The 18867-nt window shown below is 46.1% G+C and overlaps 1 protein-coding gene across 4 annotated transcripts in view; it reads right to left on the reverse strand.

The window, feature by feature from the left end:
* The window catches only part of STAU2 (staufen double-stranded RNA binding protein 2), a 271721-nt gene that overhangs the window by 202693 nt on the left and 50161 nt on the right, over positions 1 to 18867 (reverse strand). For all 4 annotated transcript variants that reach the window (XM_066578585.1, XM_066578583.1, XM_066578584.1 and 1 more), the window contains one exon: positions 16493 to 16628. In XM_066578585.1, the coding sequence (XP_066434682.1) occupies positions 16493 to 16628 (136 nt within the window). The remainder of the gene's footprint in view (positions 1 to 16492; positions 16629 to 18867) is intronic.

Here is an 18867-nt window from a genome sequence, read left to right on the forward strand (position 1 = left end):
CTTCCATTGACAGTAAACAGGCAGTCATTCATAAACAGACAACTGCCTGTTCACACAGGTCGATCCGTCGCTCAGTTTTCTGCATGCAGAAACTGAACCACGAACGAGAAGCAAACGAATTTTCGTTTTTCGTTCGGTGAGGGGACGCATTTACACTGAACGATTCATCGGCCCATGTAAAAGGGCCTTTGGGCTGGGTTCACACGGGGCAGATTTGCAGTAATTTTGCTACGGTTTTGCTGCAGAAGAACCGCTTCTGTGGCAAAACTGCTTTAAAGCTTATTTTTGTCTTGAGTATTTTGAGCTCTTTTTCAGCTCCGAAAATCCATAAGCGTTTTTTCCCGCGGCGCTTTTTACTTTTTGCAGTGTATTTTAGAGCGGATTTTGATGCGTCCATGGAGGTCTATGGACAAAAAAGCGCTGCGGAAAAGTCCAAAGAATTGACATGCTGCATCTTCAAAAACCACGGGGCAGCAGCATTTCCGCACTGCGGAAAAATTCCGACCTGTGAAAACAGCTTTTTGCCAAACACATTGACTTTGCCTTGTACTGCGGTTTTTCACAGCTGCGGATATACAATGGCAAACCGCAGCAAACCTGCCGGGTGTGAACCCAGCCTTAGGCACTGTGCGCATGGTTTTTGCCTTCTGCCGCAGGTATACATTGAAAGTATTTCCTGATGTATAACTCGTTTGAAGGCTCCAACCTTTTCCACTGAAGAGGCGTACAGTCCGTGGCGCCCACAGTCTTTTCACGCAGGACGTGTATGGAGGTAAACAGCGCCGCTATCTCCCTACATACTGCGCGGGCGTTAGCTGTTTATTACAGCTGACACCCGCTGGCAATAGCTGCAATCGGCTGTACGGCCGATCGTGGCTATTAACCCTTTAAATGACGCTGTCAATTCTGACAGCGGCATTTAAATCCCCCGAACGATGTTCCGGGGTCCCGTACGGCCCCCCCCGTGGTGAGATCAAGGGAACCATGCAAATGTCATGGCAGCTGGGGGCCTTCTAATAGGCCCCAGGGCTGCCCTGGGAGACTGCCGACCAAGCCATCCCCGTGGGGTGGCTTGATAGACTGCCTGTCAAAAAGCAGTATGACGTAATGCTATAGCATTAGGTCATACTGCAGGAGCGATCAAAGCATCGCTGGTTGTAGTCCTCTAGGAGGACTAAAAGAAAGTGTAAGAATAAGAGCAAAAAAGTTTTACTAATTATTTAAAAAAAAAAGTAATAAAAGTTCAAAAAAAACCCTTTTGCCATATTTGCAATGAAAAAAATTCTAAATAAACCAAAAATACGTGTTTGGTATTGCTGCATCCATAAAAGTCCAAGCAAAGTAATGCATTATTATCCAAGAAAAAAATGTAATAAAAAGCGATCAAAAAGTCAATTGTATGCAAAAATGGTACTAATGGAAACAACGAGACGTACCGCACAAAATAAGCCCTAACTCAACTATTTCAACGAAAAAATTTAAACGTTATTGTGCGCAAAAAATGGACACAAAAAATAATTTAAAAAAATTAAATAACTTAAAAAAATGCAAGTAGTACAGCAAAAAAAAATAAATATATATATATATAACTTTGGTATCGTAGTAATCGTACTGACTAGAGATGAGCGAGCCTACTCGGCCACGCCCCTTTTTCACCCGAGCACCACGATTTTCGAGTACTGCCGTACTCGGGCGAAAAGATTCGGGAGCGCCGTGGGTGAGCAGGGGGTTGCAGCAGGGAGTGGGGGGAGGGGGGGGGGAGAGTGAGAGAGAGAGGGCTCCCCCCTGTTCCCCGATGCTACCCTCTGCACCGCCACGCCTCCCCCCCGCCCCCCGAATCTTTGCACCCGAGTACTGAAGTACTCGAAAATCGCGGTGCTCGATCGAGTAAATACTCGAAACGAGTAGATTCGCTCATCTCTAGTACTGACCCATAGAATAAAGTAATTGGGCCATTTTTGTTGCAGTTTGTGCGCCGCAGAAACAAAACGCACTGAAAGATGGCGGAATGTCATTTTTTTCCCATTTCTCTTCGCTTAGAATTTTCTTTAAAGTTTTTCAGTACATTATATGGTACAATAAATAGCACCACTGAAAAATACAACTCGTCCCGCAAAAAACAAGCCCTCATACAGCGACGTCGATGGATGAATAAAGGAGTTACGATTTTTTAAAAGGGAGTAGGAAAAAACGAAAAGGGAAAAAAAGCAAAAAAGCTCCGTCGCTAAGGGGTTAATAGTCTTAGTGCAGCATTGCACATAAAGTTAGTGCGTCCCCTTTTCTTTCGCAAAAACATCATAAATAAGGGCTAAAGTACCTTTAGATTTTTTATGTTATCTGAACCAATAGCTTGGCCAATGACAAGTGAGCAGAGCATTGTGTGCAAAAAGATGGAAGAAAAGGGCACCGAATCAATATAATCCAAGACACTCAAAAGTGAAGATAAATGTACGGCTCTATGGTGCACAGCCTAGTAAGGGCTCATGTCTACGCCCGGTCTTCACCGCGTATCACCTGTGCATTGCACGGACGTGTGACAGGTCGTGAATGGAGTTAAATAGACTTTCAATCGTCCATTCACACCGGCGTGCAGATACGGAGTATAGATGCGCAAGAGCAATAAATCCCAACCTGCTCCATTCCTCTGCGTATGCAGCGGGAGCGCTATACATACGCAGGATACGCAGTCATGCGCGGTCTCTACCCGCAGAGCGTATGGTTACAAACTGTGTAAAACACTGCGGGAGACCAGCAGCATTCACGCATATACCGGTGGGCATGAGCCCTAATGCTAGCTAGAAGGTAATGTGGTGAAGGAAAAAAAGCCCTGGTGCAAAAAACTAGTATTCTGGCACAATCTTCGATAGGGGGAGAACTGAAGATGCGCCAGTAATGTGGAAAAAGGTCTAAACTCTTTGCTGGAGACCAGCAAGTCACCAATAAAGAGTTTACAGCTTTTCTATACCACTGACATTCCCGGTTCCTCTACTAGGGTCCTAGTTTTTTGCACCATGGCTCTTCATTGACTATAGGAGCATACGGCAGCTTGTAGAAGATCCCTACAGTGCTGGTACTCAACCAGAGGTGTAAACTGAAGCGGCTTAGCCCAGAGGCGTAACTTCAATCTTCTGGGCCCCAATGCAAAACCTGTAACAGGGTCCACAACTATAATGCTTTATTCATAGTACTGGGCTCCCTATATGGAGAAGAGAGTCCTTATGGGCCCCCTAAGGCTCCTGGGCCCGGGTGCAACCGCATCCCCTGCATCCTCTATAGTTACGCCCCTGGCTTAGCCCCAATGCATAACAGTAACAGTATCCCACACCTACCATGTCACGTATAATACTGGCATCTTTCTCCCCTGCTGAGTGGCATCAGGCCTTTTTCTTAACCCACAAAATATCTGTTTCCTGCAGGTTCCAGGAGACGCACTTACCCGTTGGTAAAGGACTACTAACCTCCTCCATCACATTTTCCCTGTAGTCTCAGACCTGTGGGTACTATGTCCCATATTTGGGGAGATCATTTCCTTCTATAACAATATGGAAGCGGCCTTGCTCTCCTTTATGCAGCTTCCAATGTCCTCTTTTATTGAAGGCCTTCTCCAACACTTCTTACTGGCTATGAGCGTTCCCATCCTACGGTTGTAGAGAGCTACCTCTGTACCAACAGGATCGCAATGGGTGGATGCCTTTCATGCCATAAGGAGGACATTACTGCTTCAAGGTATAATAGCTTTGAAGCTTTTACCAGGGTTTGGTCTCCTTCCATCTGGTTTAAAGACTCCCCAGCTTTCGCTCTTCGGTGGACAACAGCTAATTGTCTCTAGAAGTTTCATTGACTTCATTTTCATAATTGGATTTGGGCTCTCGAATGTATGTAGTTAAAACTACTAATTTCTCCCTTTCGCATTACCTTGGCTCCCCTAATTAGGGCCTTTGGGCCTGTTTAGGCACTGGGGTGGGTGCAGCTACTAACTATGCACAACCTATAGCCATGTCAACTTTCTCACCAAAAATATGGTATCCATTATGGAAACCCTGACAGTCATTTTCACATAGAACTACCAAGGCCGCTCTCACACGGGCGTATTGTCACTATGTGTCACGTGCACAATGTTCCTGCGCGCAACGCGTGACGGCAATAGTCCATTGATTTGTATTGGGCCACTCACGCCAACAACGTTTTATGTGCGTAAAACATTGCAGCGTGCCCTATTATGGCGCGTATGATGCACGCATACATGCCAAGGATTGGCGGCACGCGGTAAATACCCATGTCATTGCATACTTGCTGCACGAGTCTTGAGCCGGGTTGTGTGAGCCCGACCAGACAAAGAATCTGCATAGGTGTCCTCTTCCGACTAGTCTAGTAGAAGCATAATACACCAGTTGTAATCTTCTGCCACTTCCAAGGACTAGAACTGCTATAGGAAGGAGACATCTAGGGCATTCCACCCACTGAAGCGTTAACAAGCGCACATAAAGGCAGCGTCTCCTCCAAATAACAAGGCAGACCGCGAACAATCATTATGGCCGTACAATATAAGATCTCATATCCCTCACTCAGAAATGTTACTTCAAAGACTTTAAATTATTAAATTAGCGTGCCAACTTTTTTTTTTCTTCTTCTTTTACTTAAGATAAACCAGGTATAAAATTGGAGAGATAAGATCTGTGGAATGCGCTCTGTAAACATTCCCGATGCATCAACCTTTCACAGGCTCTTTCTCTTGAGCCGACAAGATGACTTGAGTTTGGTAAAGACTGTTAAAATGTTTGACAGCTTTGTGCATGTGTTCAGTGTTGGAAGCAATCAACCTTCCACCTTTCTCTAAAACAGCCCCAGTTGCCAAGCTGCATTACTGGCCGAGCTTTGTTACCACTTTAGAGTCCATCTAGTCCGAATTACGACTCGGAGCCCATCAGAATGTTCAGTCGTAAACTCAAACATCTAAAAGTGAAGCTCCGACCTGAAACAAACGTATGAGAACTGGAGATCAAAGCAATAAGCCGCTGAGGACACAAAAACATCCACTAACAAGTTTTGTGTTTTTTTACGTTGACTCTGTGCCACCGGTCGGTACGGATCTTTGTAGGCATTTCTTGTAGGCATCTCCTCTGACACTTGACCATGTATGAGAGGTAAAAGGTTAGAAAACCATGGCTGCTTTCTTCCAGAAACATCACCGCTCTTGTCCAATGTTTGTGCCTTCTACTGCCGCGTTCAATCGACTTGGACTTGAGCTGCAATACCGGGCATGACCCACGATGAACAGTGGTGCAGTTTCTGAAAGAGAGCCATATTACCCTAATGCTCTCTAACAGAAATAGTTTCACACATGCGGTGAGCGCTTTTGTTTCTCGGAAACCCATCGAAAGAACAGATACTCCACGTCTCCACGGTCAAGAACTGGCTTGGTACATGGTAGGACTGGGCAATTAACCAAATGAATTTGAATAATTGTAAAAGTTTTGCTAAGGTACGATAATAACTTTTGGGAGAATTGTGGAATTGTGATTAGCCTTGCCCCATGTAGGCGGGAGTAATATAAGACTATGGAGGGGGGGTGAGTGGGGTGTGGAGGACGCTGGGGATTGGCGCGGTGGGGGGGATGTGGTGTGGAAGATATTTACCTGCAGGGCACACACATGCTGGAAGGGCCAGCATGCACCTTGCTAATTTCTCCGCTGCCAATGATTCAGTGCCTTTGGCTATATCAGACATCCTCTCCTTATGAAGGGTTCCTGAGTTTGCGGTCATTTGGTCCAGTTTAAGGCGCCATTCAACGGCCATGATTCCCAGTTCCTGGCCAGCTATTCCTAACTTATACAGCAAATGTGAACGGCTGATTGATTTCTAATTTGAGCGAGCCATCGATGTATCTGCCTGTACAGACAGGCTGCCCGGGCAAACACTGACATCGTTCGCTCACTCAAGGGCAAATCGGCAGCTATAAATGGAGCCTTAATAGACTCAAATAATCCTAATCTTGGGTTGTTATTTTAGATTATTTTAGGAGATTAATGGGACTCTGTCAGCTCCTATGAGGCCACTAAACTAAAGCTATGGGGTTCATAGGATCTGGGGTGCCGAGTCCGGGGATGTAACTCTCATTCTATTCTCTCATTGCCCGTCAAGCCACTGCTCCTTGTATACGGCTGACTATTTAGAAGTGGCCTGGTAATGAAGACAAGTAATTCTGAACACCCACAGCACCCTAGATCCTATGAACCCCATAAATTTAGTTTAGTAAGCTCATAGGAGCTGACAGAATCCACTGTATACAAGAAGCGGTGGTGGCTTGGTGGGCAGACAGTCAGGGAGGAAGGCAAGTATGAGTGATACTCCCAGACCCGGCACGCCACACAGTTGTCGCTTGTTTAAGTGATTATTCAGGTGACTATCGACACCCAAGTACCCTTAGAGACGCAACTCAAAGCTTCTGGGCCCCCAATGCAAAATCTGTAACAGGGCCCCCAACTACTGTGTTTCTCTGAAAATAAGACACTGTCTTATAATAAATTTTGCCCCCAAAGAGTCAGTGTAGCAATCCAACCAATCACAGCCAGTGATGTCATTCACTGAAGGGCTGTGAATGATGGAGCGCCAGCTTCGATTGGCTGGCGCTCAATCCAATCACAGCACTCATTTGGTGGAGGCTGGGTAATTCAATACCCTGTTACCAGAAAGAAGAGAATCCTTGGTCAGGCTGACATGGCAACCTGCCACAGTGTTGGAGACCCGCGGGGACCTGGACGATGGAGGCTAGGTGAGCATTTTAATTTAATGTTTTCATGTAGTGTAGCTAGGGCTTATTTTCAGGGATAGAGGGGGGCTTATATTTCAAGCAGGGCAGGGCTTATTATCGGGGGCAGGTCTTATTTTCAAGTAAAGACGTTACAAGGGCTGCTAAGTCTTTGGCTTTGTGTTCTTTTTTTGTTTCTATGGTAACGAATGTTACACCACATGAAAGTCTTATGTGTCTAATGTATGTTTTCAAAATGTTGTGTTTGTAGCTTATGGCAACAGTGATCTAGGCATGCGGGAAAACACAATGGCGGAGTCTAAGGTGATATTCACAGCAAATGAGATCAGAGGAGTGATAAAATTCTTGTTTCTGCAAGGAAAGTCCCCAAAGGATATTCATGGTGATATGTCGCAGACATTGGGGGTCAATGCCCTTCATATTCTACAGTTAAGAACTGGGTTGCCAAATTTAAAACGGGCCACTTCAGCACCAATGATGAGGAACATCCCGGACGACAAAGAGAGGTTGTTGTTCCGGAGATCGCCGATGCTGTGCACAACCTCATACTGGAGAATCAGCGAATTTCAGCTAAAGGAATAGCAGACATCATGGGGATTTCTGGTGAACGTGTTTGTGTCATTATCCATGAACATTGGAACATGAAGAAGCTATCTGCAAAGAGGGTCCCCAAATGTTTGACAACAGATCAGAAAAGCATGCGAGTGAAAACTTCCTGGGCCATTTGTCAGCGTTTCTGGACTGATAAGAACTTCCTGGATCGACTGGTCACTATGGATGAGACCTGGATTTATTTGTATGACCCTGAAACTAAGGAGCAGTCAAAAGAGTGGAGGCACAGTGCTTCTCAGCCACTAAGGTGATGGCGCCTGTGTTCTGGGATAAGGAGGGCATGCTGACAATGGACTACCTTCAAAATGGTTCCACCATCAATGCAAGGTATTACATTGAACTTTTGGACCAATTGAAGGCAGCTCTGAAGGCCAAAAGGCGCGGCAAGCTGTCCAAAGGAATCTTGTTTCTGCAAGACAATGCCTGCACAAGCGACCACGGCAAAACTGGTGGAGCTAGGCTTCCAGCTGGTTGACCACCCACCTTATTCACCAGATCTTACTCCCTCCGACTATCATGTTTCCAAACCTGAACAAACACCTCAAGGGGACCAAATTTCACACCATTTCTGATGTCATGGCTGCGACGGATGACTGGTTTGAGGCACAACCGAAATCCTTCTTTTGGCAAGGCTTACAGAACTTGGAATACCGATGTAAGAAGTGTGTTGGCATCCGTGGAGAGTATGTGGAATAAATGTAAAGCTTCATCTTCATATCTCGCTTCGTTCTTGGTTAAGCCAAAGACTTATCAGCAGCCCCTCGTATATTGCTTTATTCATACTACTAGGCTTAATATATGGAGAAGATAGGCCTTATGGGCCCCGAGGGTCCTGTGACCAGGAACAGTCGCATCCCCTATAGTTACGCCTCTGACCCTTATAGTATGTAGAATAGCCAAGACTCTAGAGGTAATAAAGGGTTAATCTTTTGGGCTGTGAAGTCGTTCTTAAAAGACAAAATGGCTTTAGTGAAAGCTAATAAAACTCTTAGTGAGGAGAGAACGTGCACCGATGTCCCAGGAGACTCAAGAACTACAAGTTGGGGGCTTTTCATCACTAGAGGAAGCCAAAATGGTCTCGGTTTAACAAGGCGCTAAGCAAGTGTGCTGTGGAATCAGGAACGCGCACTTTTTCCAAGCGTCACGCAAGCCGGACGTCAAATCTGCAGAGGGGTGAAGCGAAATCTGTAAGTGCTTTCTGCAGTAGCACAATCTCAGCCAGTGCTACAACAGAGGAGAATGGGCCGCTTTTGGCAGAGTCGACTCAAAACCACGCTGGACGGCATCCAGAAAAAAAGCTGCTAAAGGCATCAAGATGAGCAAAGACAGGATTACAGCTCGGCTCTGCCAATCCGGATAAAAGCCATAAACTGAAGCTGTTTGTCATTAGCAAAGCCAAGGTCTTTTAGGAATACCCACCATCTGTCTGATCTATGGCAGGCAGGGGAATGGTTGACTGATGGCAGGCCTCTTCAAGGACTGGTTATTCTAATGCTTCATTGTGTCAATGAAATCACACTATGGAAGGAGAGAAATGACAGACAGCAGCAGCCCAATAGTACTGTGCGGTAATGCAGAACTACAGAAGCTACTCCTGTCATTGCATCTACCCTATTAGGACATATAGACGTCAATGAGTGGGTCCTCCGTGTGTGAACCCCCATCTACAAGCCAAAACAAGGAGCTGCGGCATAATACTAGATAGCAAGGGTCAGGAACACCATCTTTTCTCCTTAGGGAGAGCACCTCTCTGGGTAATATGCAAATAAGGGAGATGAAACAATATCTCTGCAGTGCCACCTATTGGATGGCAGCATTTCTGCAAGTCAATGTACAAAAAAAAAAAAAACATTTTTTAAAAACTGGGAATTTCCAGTCATTGTTACAAAGCTTGTATATAGAGTCTAACATTGGCTTGCAGGAATGCTGTCTTCCAATAGGTGGCGCTGCAGAGCTACAGTTCCATCTCCCTTATTTACTATATAGCAAGACATGACTTCTACTTTTTGAGAACAGCTGACTGGAGATTAAAGAAGCCGTATCTGCAACAATCATAAGACCCCATTAAGATGAAACTAGTGTAAGGGCATGTTCACATGCAGCGTATACGCTGCCCATTTCAAGCCATGGAATTGTAGGTGGAAAACATGCAGCAAGTTTAAGTGGCATCAATGTGGATGATATTTACTAACTCACTGTTTTTTGGTCTTCTTCTGGATCAACATTGGGGGTAATAAGATCGGACATGTCTTTTTTCAGCCTTACGTACTATGTTACCATGTTATGTTACAGACGTCTCATCCACCCTCTGTATATCAGATCTGCAGGGTGAATTGATGTACATTTAAAACCCGCAATCTGTTTATTTCTGCTCCTGATTGGTCATGTATTTGTATTTGCTGAGGATTTTCCCCACAAAGTTTAATCAGATAGTAAAAATCGGTAACGCATGGCAACCGGTAGGAATTTTGCTTTGGATTACCTGCAATATTGCAGCAAAATTTGCAAATAAGGATTAGTAGAGTTAATAACAAAAAAAAAGAAAGCGCATCGCTACTCACCTTCCCAACACTTGGCAGAGTCTTGCCTGGTTCCCCACCGGTCTCTGCCTCATGGGATCCGGGGATTACGTGTTGCACAGACATGTGACTCTGCAGTCGTGTCCGTAACAGGCCGTGGTGCTTATAGGCATCGACTGGCGAGGCAGCAGGCAAGACGACTCTCTGCACCCACATCTGCGCCAAAACGGTGTAGATGTGGGGTCAAAAATGGGGACAAATTTTCTGCATCAAATCCACAATGTCAACATATCCAAATGCAGAGAAATAGGCTGTCGCCATTCAAGAAGGACGTATACGGCTAACACTTGGAACACGAGGCATGCCTCAACCTTCTTCAACCTCATCCAGTGTCTGCTTCTGACCGGGCTCACACGGCTGTAAATGTAACACACTGCGTGGGTAACGCAGCGTTTTACCGCAATGGAGCCGACGGTGCCCACCATACTGCCGCGTATGGCAGCGAAATTGTAGTGTGCATGACAGTGTACTCATGCACAGTCATGTGCAGTCCACCCTTTTTTTTGTGTGTTTCTACTTCCAGTGCCATCGCTTCGCCGCGGTACATATACATGCCGCCCATACACAATGTAATTGCGTGTGGGCGCATGTATATACGTGCCCGTAGGGAACAGTGGGCTGTATCCTGCATATCTACAATGCAAAAATAGAAAATGCTGTGTTTTTTGCGCTCGCATATTACGCAATTCCGACACACTAATGTGAGCAGAACTGTGTACGGCAATGCAATGGATTACCTCCCATTACTGCGTATCACACAGGTCTACAGCGCCCGTGTAATAAGCGGTAATCATACGCCGTTGTGAGCCTGGCTTATAGGGCAGCGATTTCCTGCTTGTAACCTGGCTGCTAATACCTTCAAAAACGCCACCGAGTTTAATAGAAAACTATGAAATACGTTACGTAAATCTTCAAGCAATTTAACTGAATAGTTTCTACTGCCACCATGTGGCCAATTCAGTAAGTGCAGGCACTGCTTGCTATTAGGATAGGGATGTTTGTGTGAATGCATGCAAGCACTTGTGTAAGTACCGCAAGCGTGCAAGCTTGCTTCCTAAAAACTAAATCCAAACCCAGAAGAAGCGGATATTCTGGGTTTATGTTCAAGAAAAAAAAAACCACAAATTTATAGAGATCGAACTATTCTGGAAGAACAAACATTTTGGCTATGAGACGGATATGTTGCAGAAGTTTCTCTGACTGAAAAATTCTGTCTTGTTTACACCAAATGGCCACTTTATTAGAGACCCCGAGCTAGTAGCGCACTGGACCTCCTTTGGCCTTCAGAACTGCAGCAGATTGTCAGCACGCAGAGTTCACTTGGTGTTGAAATCGTTCTGTAGGAATATCGGCCCCTGCGGACAGGAAGCTTTCTGCAGTTGCTGCAGATTTGATGGAGGTGCTGATATGCTCTGAACGCCGACAAGAAGGGGTCATCCAATCATGCTGCTTGCGCCAATTCTGCCCTCCCATCAGCACGGGGCAACAGAAATCTGGATTCATCTGACCAGCTGAGGTTTTTCCAGCCATCCAATTTTTGTGCTCTTTTGCCTTGCATTTTGGTTTTTCTTAAAGGGGTTGTCCCGCGCCGAAATGGGTTTTGTTTTTTTTTCAACCCCCCCCCCGGTTCGGCGCGAGACAACCCCAATGCAGGGGTTAAAAAAGAACACCGCAGAGTGCTTACCTGAATCCCCGCGCTCCGGTGACTTCTTACTTACCTGATGTGCGGTCCATTGCTGATTCCAGCCTCCTGATTGGCTGGAATCGGCACGTGACGGGGCGGAGCTACACGGAGCCCCATTCAGAAAAGCAGAAGACCCAGACTGCGCAAGCGCGGCTAATTTGCCCATTAGACGGCGAAAATTAGTCGGCTCCATGGAAACGAGGACGCTAGCAACGGAGCAGGTAAGTGAAAAACTTCTTATAACTTCTGTATGGCTCATAATTAATGCACAATGTACATTACAAAGTGCATTATTATGGCCATACAGAAGTGTATAGACCCACTTGCTGCCGCGGGACAACCCCTTTAATTAATAATGGCGCCTTATCCACACGGGCTACAAAAACGCGTGCATGTGAGGCTCATGATTTCCAATGGCTACAAAACTTTTCATGCGAAAGAACCCGTTGGAAACAATGAGCTTCACACACGTGTTTTTGTAGCGCTACAAAAACGTACGATTTTGTAGTTCATGTGAATAAGGCCTACAGCTCATCGGCGCCGGAGAATGACAGATTGTGCGTTTGGGTACGCAGTTGGAGCCCCAGCGTTGCATTCGGCTGCAACTTGTTTAACTGCATCTCCTGTTCGTCAGAACTACTGACACCCCCTCTGCCCTCCTCCGTCGACAAGTTCACTTGAAGTTGCTCAGATTGCTGGATTTTCCCGTTTTAGTGCATTCGTATCGACTCTAAGCCAATGAAGACTTGGCCTCTGGGTGTTCGGCTGCACTCCGGAGTCCTGTGTCTAATTTCCATACAGTGACGCGCCAATCGTGAATGGCCCGGGGTCTCTAATTATGTGGCCATTCAGTGTGTCTGGATGGGTTTTATAAAATGTCATGCACATGCTGCAGAAACCGCCTCACGCCGAGATTTGTAACAACAAACCTGAAAAAGTATGTTTAAAGTTACCAACTTCAAGAGAAACGTGCATCAAAAACATCATTGTGTGCCCCTCTTGGCCTGGATGTGCCAGAACATTTACCATAAAACCTGGGCAGCGATCGTTACTCATTTCAGACTGCCCATTGAGGACCGAGACCAAGATGAACGAGGACACTGAGTACGGGAGACAGAATACGTAGCGCAACGCTTCACCCCCAGCAGCCGCTGCTCCATGTGACAGAACTGGAGGAGAAGTGACTTACGAGGGGCGCCCAAATCTTCTCCTACAGAGTGCATGCTACTACCGCTAGAGGAGTGTCTGTGGACCATCGGAGGCGGTACACCGGCTGATATCGTAGGGGGAAGGTCGCGTTCGGCTCCAGTGATTATTTTCCAACCAGTTATTAAGTTTCCATCTATTTTGCGGTGTCCGATTCATCCGGACAACGTGCAGCTGGGAAAGTTACTTTCCTCTCTAAATTCTCACAGCGCTTGTAAGCAAAATGTCACATAGAGTAAAAAAAAAGGTGAATATGGGGCGCGAGGAAGGGTTCTATAAAAGCAAAACTGCTCAACACGAGCGCTGAGTGGGCAGACAGGGCTGAGGGTTAAGCAATTTTTTGACAAAAAGCACCCTGGCATCACCCTCTGCATTCACCCGATCTCACTCCGTGCAAGTGACCTGAACAGTGGAAAAAACTGAATTTCCCAGCTGCGTGTTTTTTTTAATGGATCCACCATCACAAAACAGGCAAAAAACTAACAATTTGTTAGGAAAAAAAGGGGGGGGGGGGGGGTGCCACACACAAGCTACCCCAACAACGGCGGCTGGTATACCGCCTCAGAAGGTGTCCGCAGACATTCACCTGCCAACAGAAGCCTGTACTAGTAACACAGAAGACGACTCCTGTTTATTCTGCACACCCCTCATCTATTAGCCTTTCCCTCACAGGGTGCGCTCACACAGCGCCGATTTGCTGCAGATTTTGTAGCAGATGTCAGCCTTTCAGTTGAATTCAGATTGTGTGAAGACAACCTAATATCCCATCTAAGAGGAGAACAAGGCAAACAAGAGACTTTCAAATCCCTAAACTAATTACAAAACCAATTATTACAGGGCATCAATGAATCGGTGACCTTTATGGTTAAAACTGCCACAATGACTGCAGACCTCACAATGGAACCCTTCCTTTAAGACTGTAACCAAGTGTGATGCATCGCTTTCCTATTACCAACAAGACATTGATGCTGCTGCAATATAATGTGAGATATACAAGCAGAGGGCACCCCCTAATGGCAAGACGTGGAACTGCAGATAACAAAGTTTATGCTTATATATAGACGTAACATTTACCAGCCTAATATGTTGGGTACAGCAGAGACATAGAGAGTGACAGCAGAAAAAGCCCCCGCGGTCCATCTAGTCAGCAGTTATATCTCTTTTTTCTCAATCTCCTAGGATAGAGCTATACTTAAAGGGGTTGTCCCGCGCCGAAACGGGTTTTTTTTTTTTTTAAACCCCCCCCCCCCCCGTTCGGCGCGAGACAACCCCGATGCAGGGGTTAAAAAAACCACCCGCACAGCGCTTACCTGAATCCCGGCGGTCCGGCGTCTTCATACTCACCTGCTGAAGATGGCTGCCGGGATCCTCTGTCTTCATGGACCGCAGGGCTTCTGTGCGGTCCATTGCCGATTCCAGCCTCCTGATTGGCTGGAATCGGCACGTGACGGGGCGGAGCTACACGGAGCCGGCATCCTGCACGAGCGATCCCATTCATAAAAGAAGAAGACCCGGACTGCGCAAGTGCGGCTAATTTGGCCATCGGAGGGCGAAAATTAGTCGGCACCATGGAGACGAGGACGCCAGCAACGGAGCAGGTAAGTATAAAACTTTTTATAACTTCTGTATGGCTCATAATTAATGCACAATGTACATAACAAAGTGCATTATTATGGCCATACAGAAGTGTATAGACCCACTTGCTGCCGCGGGACAACCCCTTTAATCCAAGGCAGCTTAAGTTCATTTATTGTTGATTTTCCAACCACGTCTGCTGGAAGTTTGTTCCAAGCATCTACTACTCTTTCAGTAAAATAATATTTCCTGACATCATTTCTGATGTCCACAGGAGCCCCAGTTACAGGTGAAAGCAACCCCTGTAGTGACAGTCAATGGCAGAGCTGGCCAGGGTCTAGTATGACCACCCCCCAGCTCTGCTGTAGCAGGGAACCTCAGCGGTCACATGACCGCCGCCCAGCTCCCGTAGTAGAAGACACCCTTCCATTTTCACGTACACAGTGCTCATTGAGCGCTTTGTACTCGGGGTAGGAAAAGGCAGGATGGGTTAAAACGCCCTCCTGCCTTCTCCTCTGGGATATCAGCTGTCACTAACAGCTGACAACCCTCCTGCCTCTCATTGATTGCAGAGCCGGGAGGCTTTAATCCCCACCGTTATTTTACTATCGGCGGTGCTTTAAGCCCAGGACCAAGCGCCGTATATTTACTGTGCCTGGTCCTTAATGGGTTAAGGCTTTCCTAAGTTTTGTTCTTGAGACCTTCCACTATTTTTGTAGCTGTTTTTGGATTTGCTCTCTCTATAAAAAAATCTTTCTATAGATGAGGTCTCCAGAACTGAACACAGTATTCCAGCTGTTGTATCACCAGAAATCTATAAAAGAGGATCACAATCTCCCTCTTTCTACTGGTCATACCTCTACTAGTTAGGCAGCTGAGCTTTCTACTTGCTTTCTTTGCTGCTTGACCGCACGGTGGACTCGATTTGAGGCGGTCAGAAATCAAAATTTCTTCTCTTCTGAAGTCTTAGAGAATACAGAAGACTCGATATGACGCTCATTTTGAGGATTTCTTCTCCTTATTATTTTACATTTGGAAACATTAAAACTGCAGTTTCCGTTGTTTTGACCATTTATACAGTTAGGCTGGGTTCACACGGGGCAGATTTGCCACGGAAATTCCGTGCGGAATTTCACCACGGCAAATCCGCATGCGGCCGCTAATCCCGGGATTAGCTAGCCATGTGGACGAGATTTCCCAGAAATCTCATCCACACGGGATGGCAAATCCGCTGCGGCCAAGCCAGATTTGCCGACCGCAGCATGTTCATTTTTTTTTTCCGCTGTGGCCGGCGCTCCCATAGAGCGAGCGGCCGGGCCGCTTCAAAACAGCCGCGGGTTTTGAAGCAGCGGTTCTCCCGGCGGAAATCTCGCGTTTTTTCGCTGCGGCCAATCCGCCCCATGTGAACCCAGCCTAAGAAAATCTTTCTCCATTTACATTATAGGGAAAAATCTTGCTTTTGCATACCCTCAAATGAGAATACATGGTGAAAAGTTTTCAATACATGAGAGTGGTAAGTGTTCTGACCAACGGGCGGGTATTTTCTATACATCAGAGCCAACAGCTTTCAGTTACCATAAATATAACCATAGTAAGAGGCACCGCGAGTCTTAGTAACAATGTATCCATTACGCAAATGCATTGACTACCACAAGTTGGAAGTCACCAGGATACAAGGGGTACTTGACATCAAAAGTGATTTACATGCAGCTTCTATTGATCTGTTCGGTAATGATCATAGCATAGCCATAGGGGGTGCAGAGGATAGACTTGGATCTGTGCCCCGGTGAGTGAGACCACCAAAATGTCCATCTAGCACATACATGGGCAGCTTTACTAAGGGGAAGTGCAGAGGCCAAGTGCACAGTAGAGTAATATGTATAGGCAGAGTTACCTTACCACTCAGATGAATCCTTCCTACTTCTGTAGTAAGTATGACAGGTGGTGGCCCTGGCGGAAGGATCGGAGAACAAGCACCCCCCAACAGCGGACCAGGCTGCACGTCATTGTTTCTTTGCAAACACAGACCCAACTTAGAAGAAGTTAAGAGGAAAGGCCCCCACTTACCTCTGGTTGTACATCCCCCTGTAGTTGTAGTTAGTTCGATGATTCGGTAGTGGTTTGGGATCTAAGGGCCTGTAGATGGCCGGCTCACCACGCTTCATTGCGAGACCATTCAGCTCAACCGTTGGCGTTATGCTACCTGAAAGGACAGGACACTATGAAGTAAACACATGGCACAAAGCAGAACCATTACTATACATAATGTACAATTCAGAATGAAATACTGAAAAGGTGGTATCAAGGGGGCAAAAACTTTGGCAAAGCTGCTTCCACTGCTGTAAAAGAATTTAAAAGTTCCATCTGATCTTCAATTCCAGGAAGCCAGATACGACGGTGATTGGCTGCAGCAGATCTATGTCCCTTTCGTGGGACATCATCACTGCAACAGCCAGAATTGAAGATCAGCGGGGCCCGAGGCACTGGAGTAACAGAAGCGGTGGGGATCGGGCGAGGTGTGATTTTTTTTAAAGGTACTTTACAGCATTGTGATCAGCTATGAAGACATTTTTGTCCCCAGATAACACCAAGTATAATGCTTATTGGTTTGATATGCCATAAATATCTGATCTAACCTCTGGAACCCCTCTGGGATGTCCTGTGAACAAGGTGCCTGGTCCCCCAGTAGGGAAGTAGCCATGAATGAATGCTGTCCCCGTTAGTATGGGGCTCCCTAGTGCGGAGTCACATAGACCCCACATATGGCATCTGATGGGGCAGGTTACAATTTTTGTTTTGTCGAATTTGTACAGAATCTCAGAGATGAAAACAACTATGAAACTGGAGGCCAACTGGAGGTACAGGAGGGGCCCTATGCAGTTCCCTGGGAGCCCTACTAGAGAGCCATAGGACAGCCTAGTGTACAAGGGCTTCAAAAGGGTTTTAAGGAACTAATATGTTGATGATACAGCCTCAGAAGGGGTCATTCATTTCAGATTGGTGGGGTCCACCGACTGATTAAAGTGCAACTGCCTCTACTTTGGCCGGGGACGTCACATTGGTTGGTCACACGACCTAAGAGCAGCTCAGTCCCATTGAAGTGAATTGGACTGAGATGCTAAACTAGGCACAGCAGCTATATAACAAGTACAGCAATGCTCCTGGCATGCACCGAAGTGGTTGCAGTGCTATAGCCATTACAGACCGCTGATTAGCGGGGTTCCTGTAAAAAACAGACACCACCCCAACATCTGATGCTGATGATTTATCCTAAGGATAGGTCATCATCAATATCTTAAGGCCCGTTTACACATAATGAGTATTGCTCAAAATTTGTTCAAACGACCGAAAATGAGCAATAATCGTGACATGTAAACGCTGCCACTGTGCACGTTTCATCTGAACAATGATTTCAAGGTGAACTTAAAATACATCGCTCAGCCGCAGAGCAACAAAGTATCTCTTAATAGGCCACATGCTGTGTTCTCCACAGGAACCCAGGAGATTACATTGTATTCTACTGGTAGACCAGAGGAGAATAATGCAGCTGTTTGCACAGCACGGCGTGTGATTAGTCACACGCCAGGCTCTGCAAACAGCTCCTGGAGGCCCTTTTACATGCAAATGATAAAGTGTTAATGGACATTAGTGTCCATTAACACTTTATTCAAAAAGAACACAAGCTTTCAAAAGATTATCTTTGCGTGTAAATGGGCCTTAAGCTTTAGAGAACCTCTTTAATGTGGAAGAGATATGGAGACAGGTAAGCACGGTTAGGCCACAGATTTTGATGGAAAGAGACTGCGCACACATGCACGGCCTCCTGAGAACAGAGTACTGGACAACCTGCTCTCAGGATCCTGGAGGTCCCAGCGGTCAGATATCCATCTAGAAGACATTTACAGTATATCAAATTGCTGTGCTATGCATGCCTTTCACTGGAAAATAGATTTTAAAGAAGGGGCAAAATGTTAAGAAAGTCATACATATGAAGACATATCCAAAGCGGTCTATCTGGTCAACGGATAGAAGCAGCAGTAACATTTGTGTTTCTTCCAAGCAGTAGGCGTACGCTACGAGGGTCGCTTCACCCAACCAACTTGTATAGCTTCAAAGAGAACAATGTAGGCTAATGGGGGCTCATTGAGGGGTTTTTAACTCGGTATTTGGTTTTCTTTTTCAGGCATTTATATCATGCAGTAAAAAGTTCTGATATGTAGTCAATCATCAACAATGATCGTTCAGTCTACCGCTAGATGCAAAACGGATCGTTCTGTGTAAACTCTGCCAGCGACTGAATAATGAATGACAATACATTCACTTATCGCTCGTCGTTCATCTATGAACGGCTGCCCGCTTACTGTGAAGGGAGGTGGGTGGGATGACGGAAGAGATCTCCGGCCTGCTCCCCCTCCATTCAGTGAGTGATTATCACTCCTACG

This window comes from Eleutherodactylus coqui, chromosome 9, assembly GCF_035609145.1.
Source record: "Eleutherodactylus coqui strain aEleCoq1 chromosome 9, aEleCoq1.hap1, whole genome shotgun sequence".
Taxonomy (NCBI): Eukaryota; Metazoa; Chordata; class Amphibia; order Anura; family Eleutherodactylidae; genus Eleutherodactylus; species Eleutherodactylus coqui.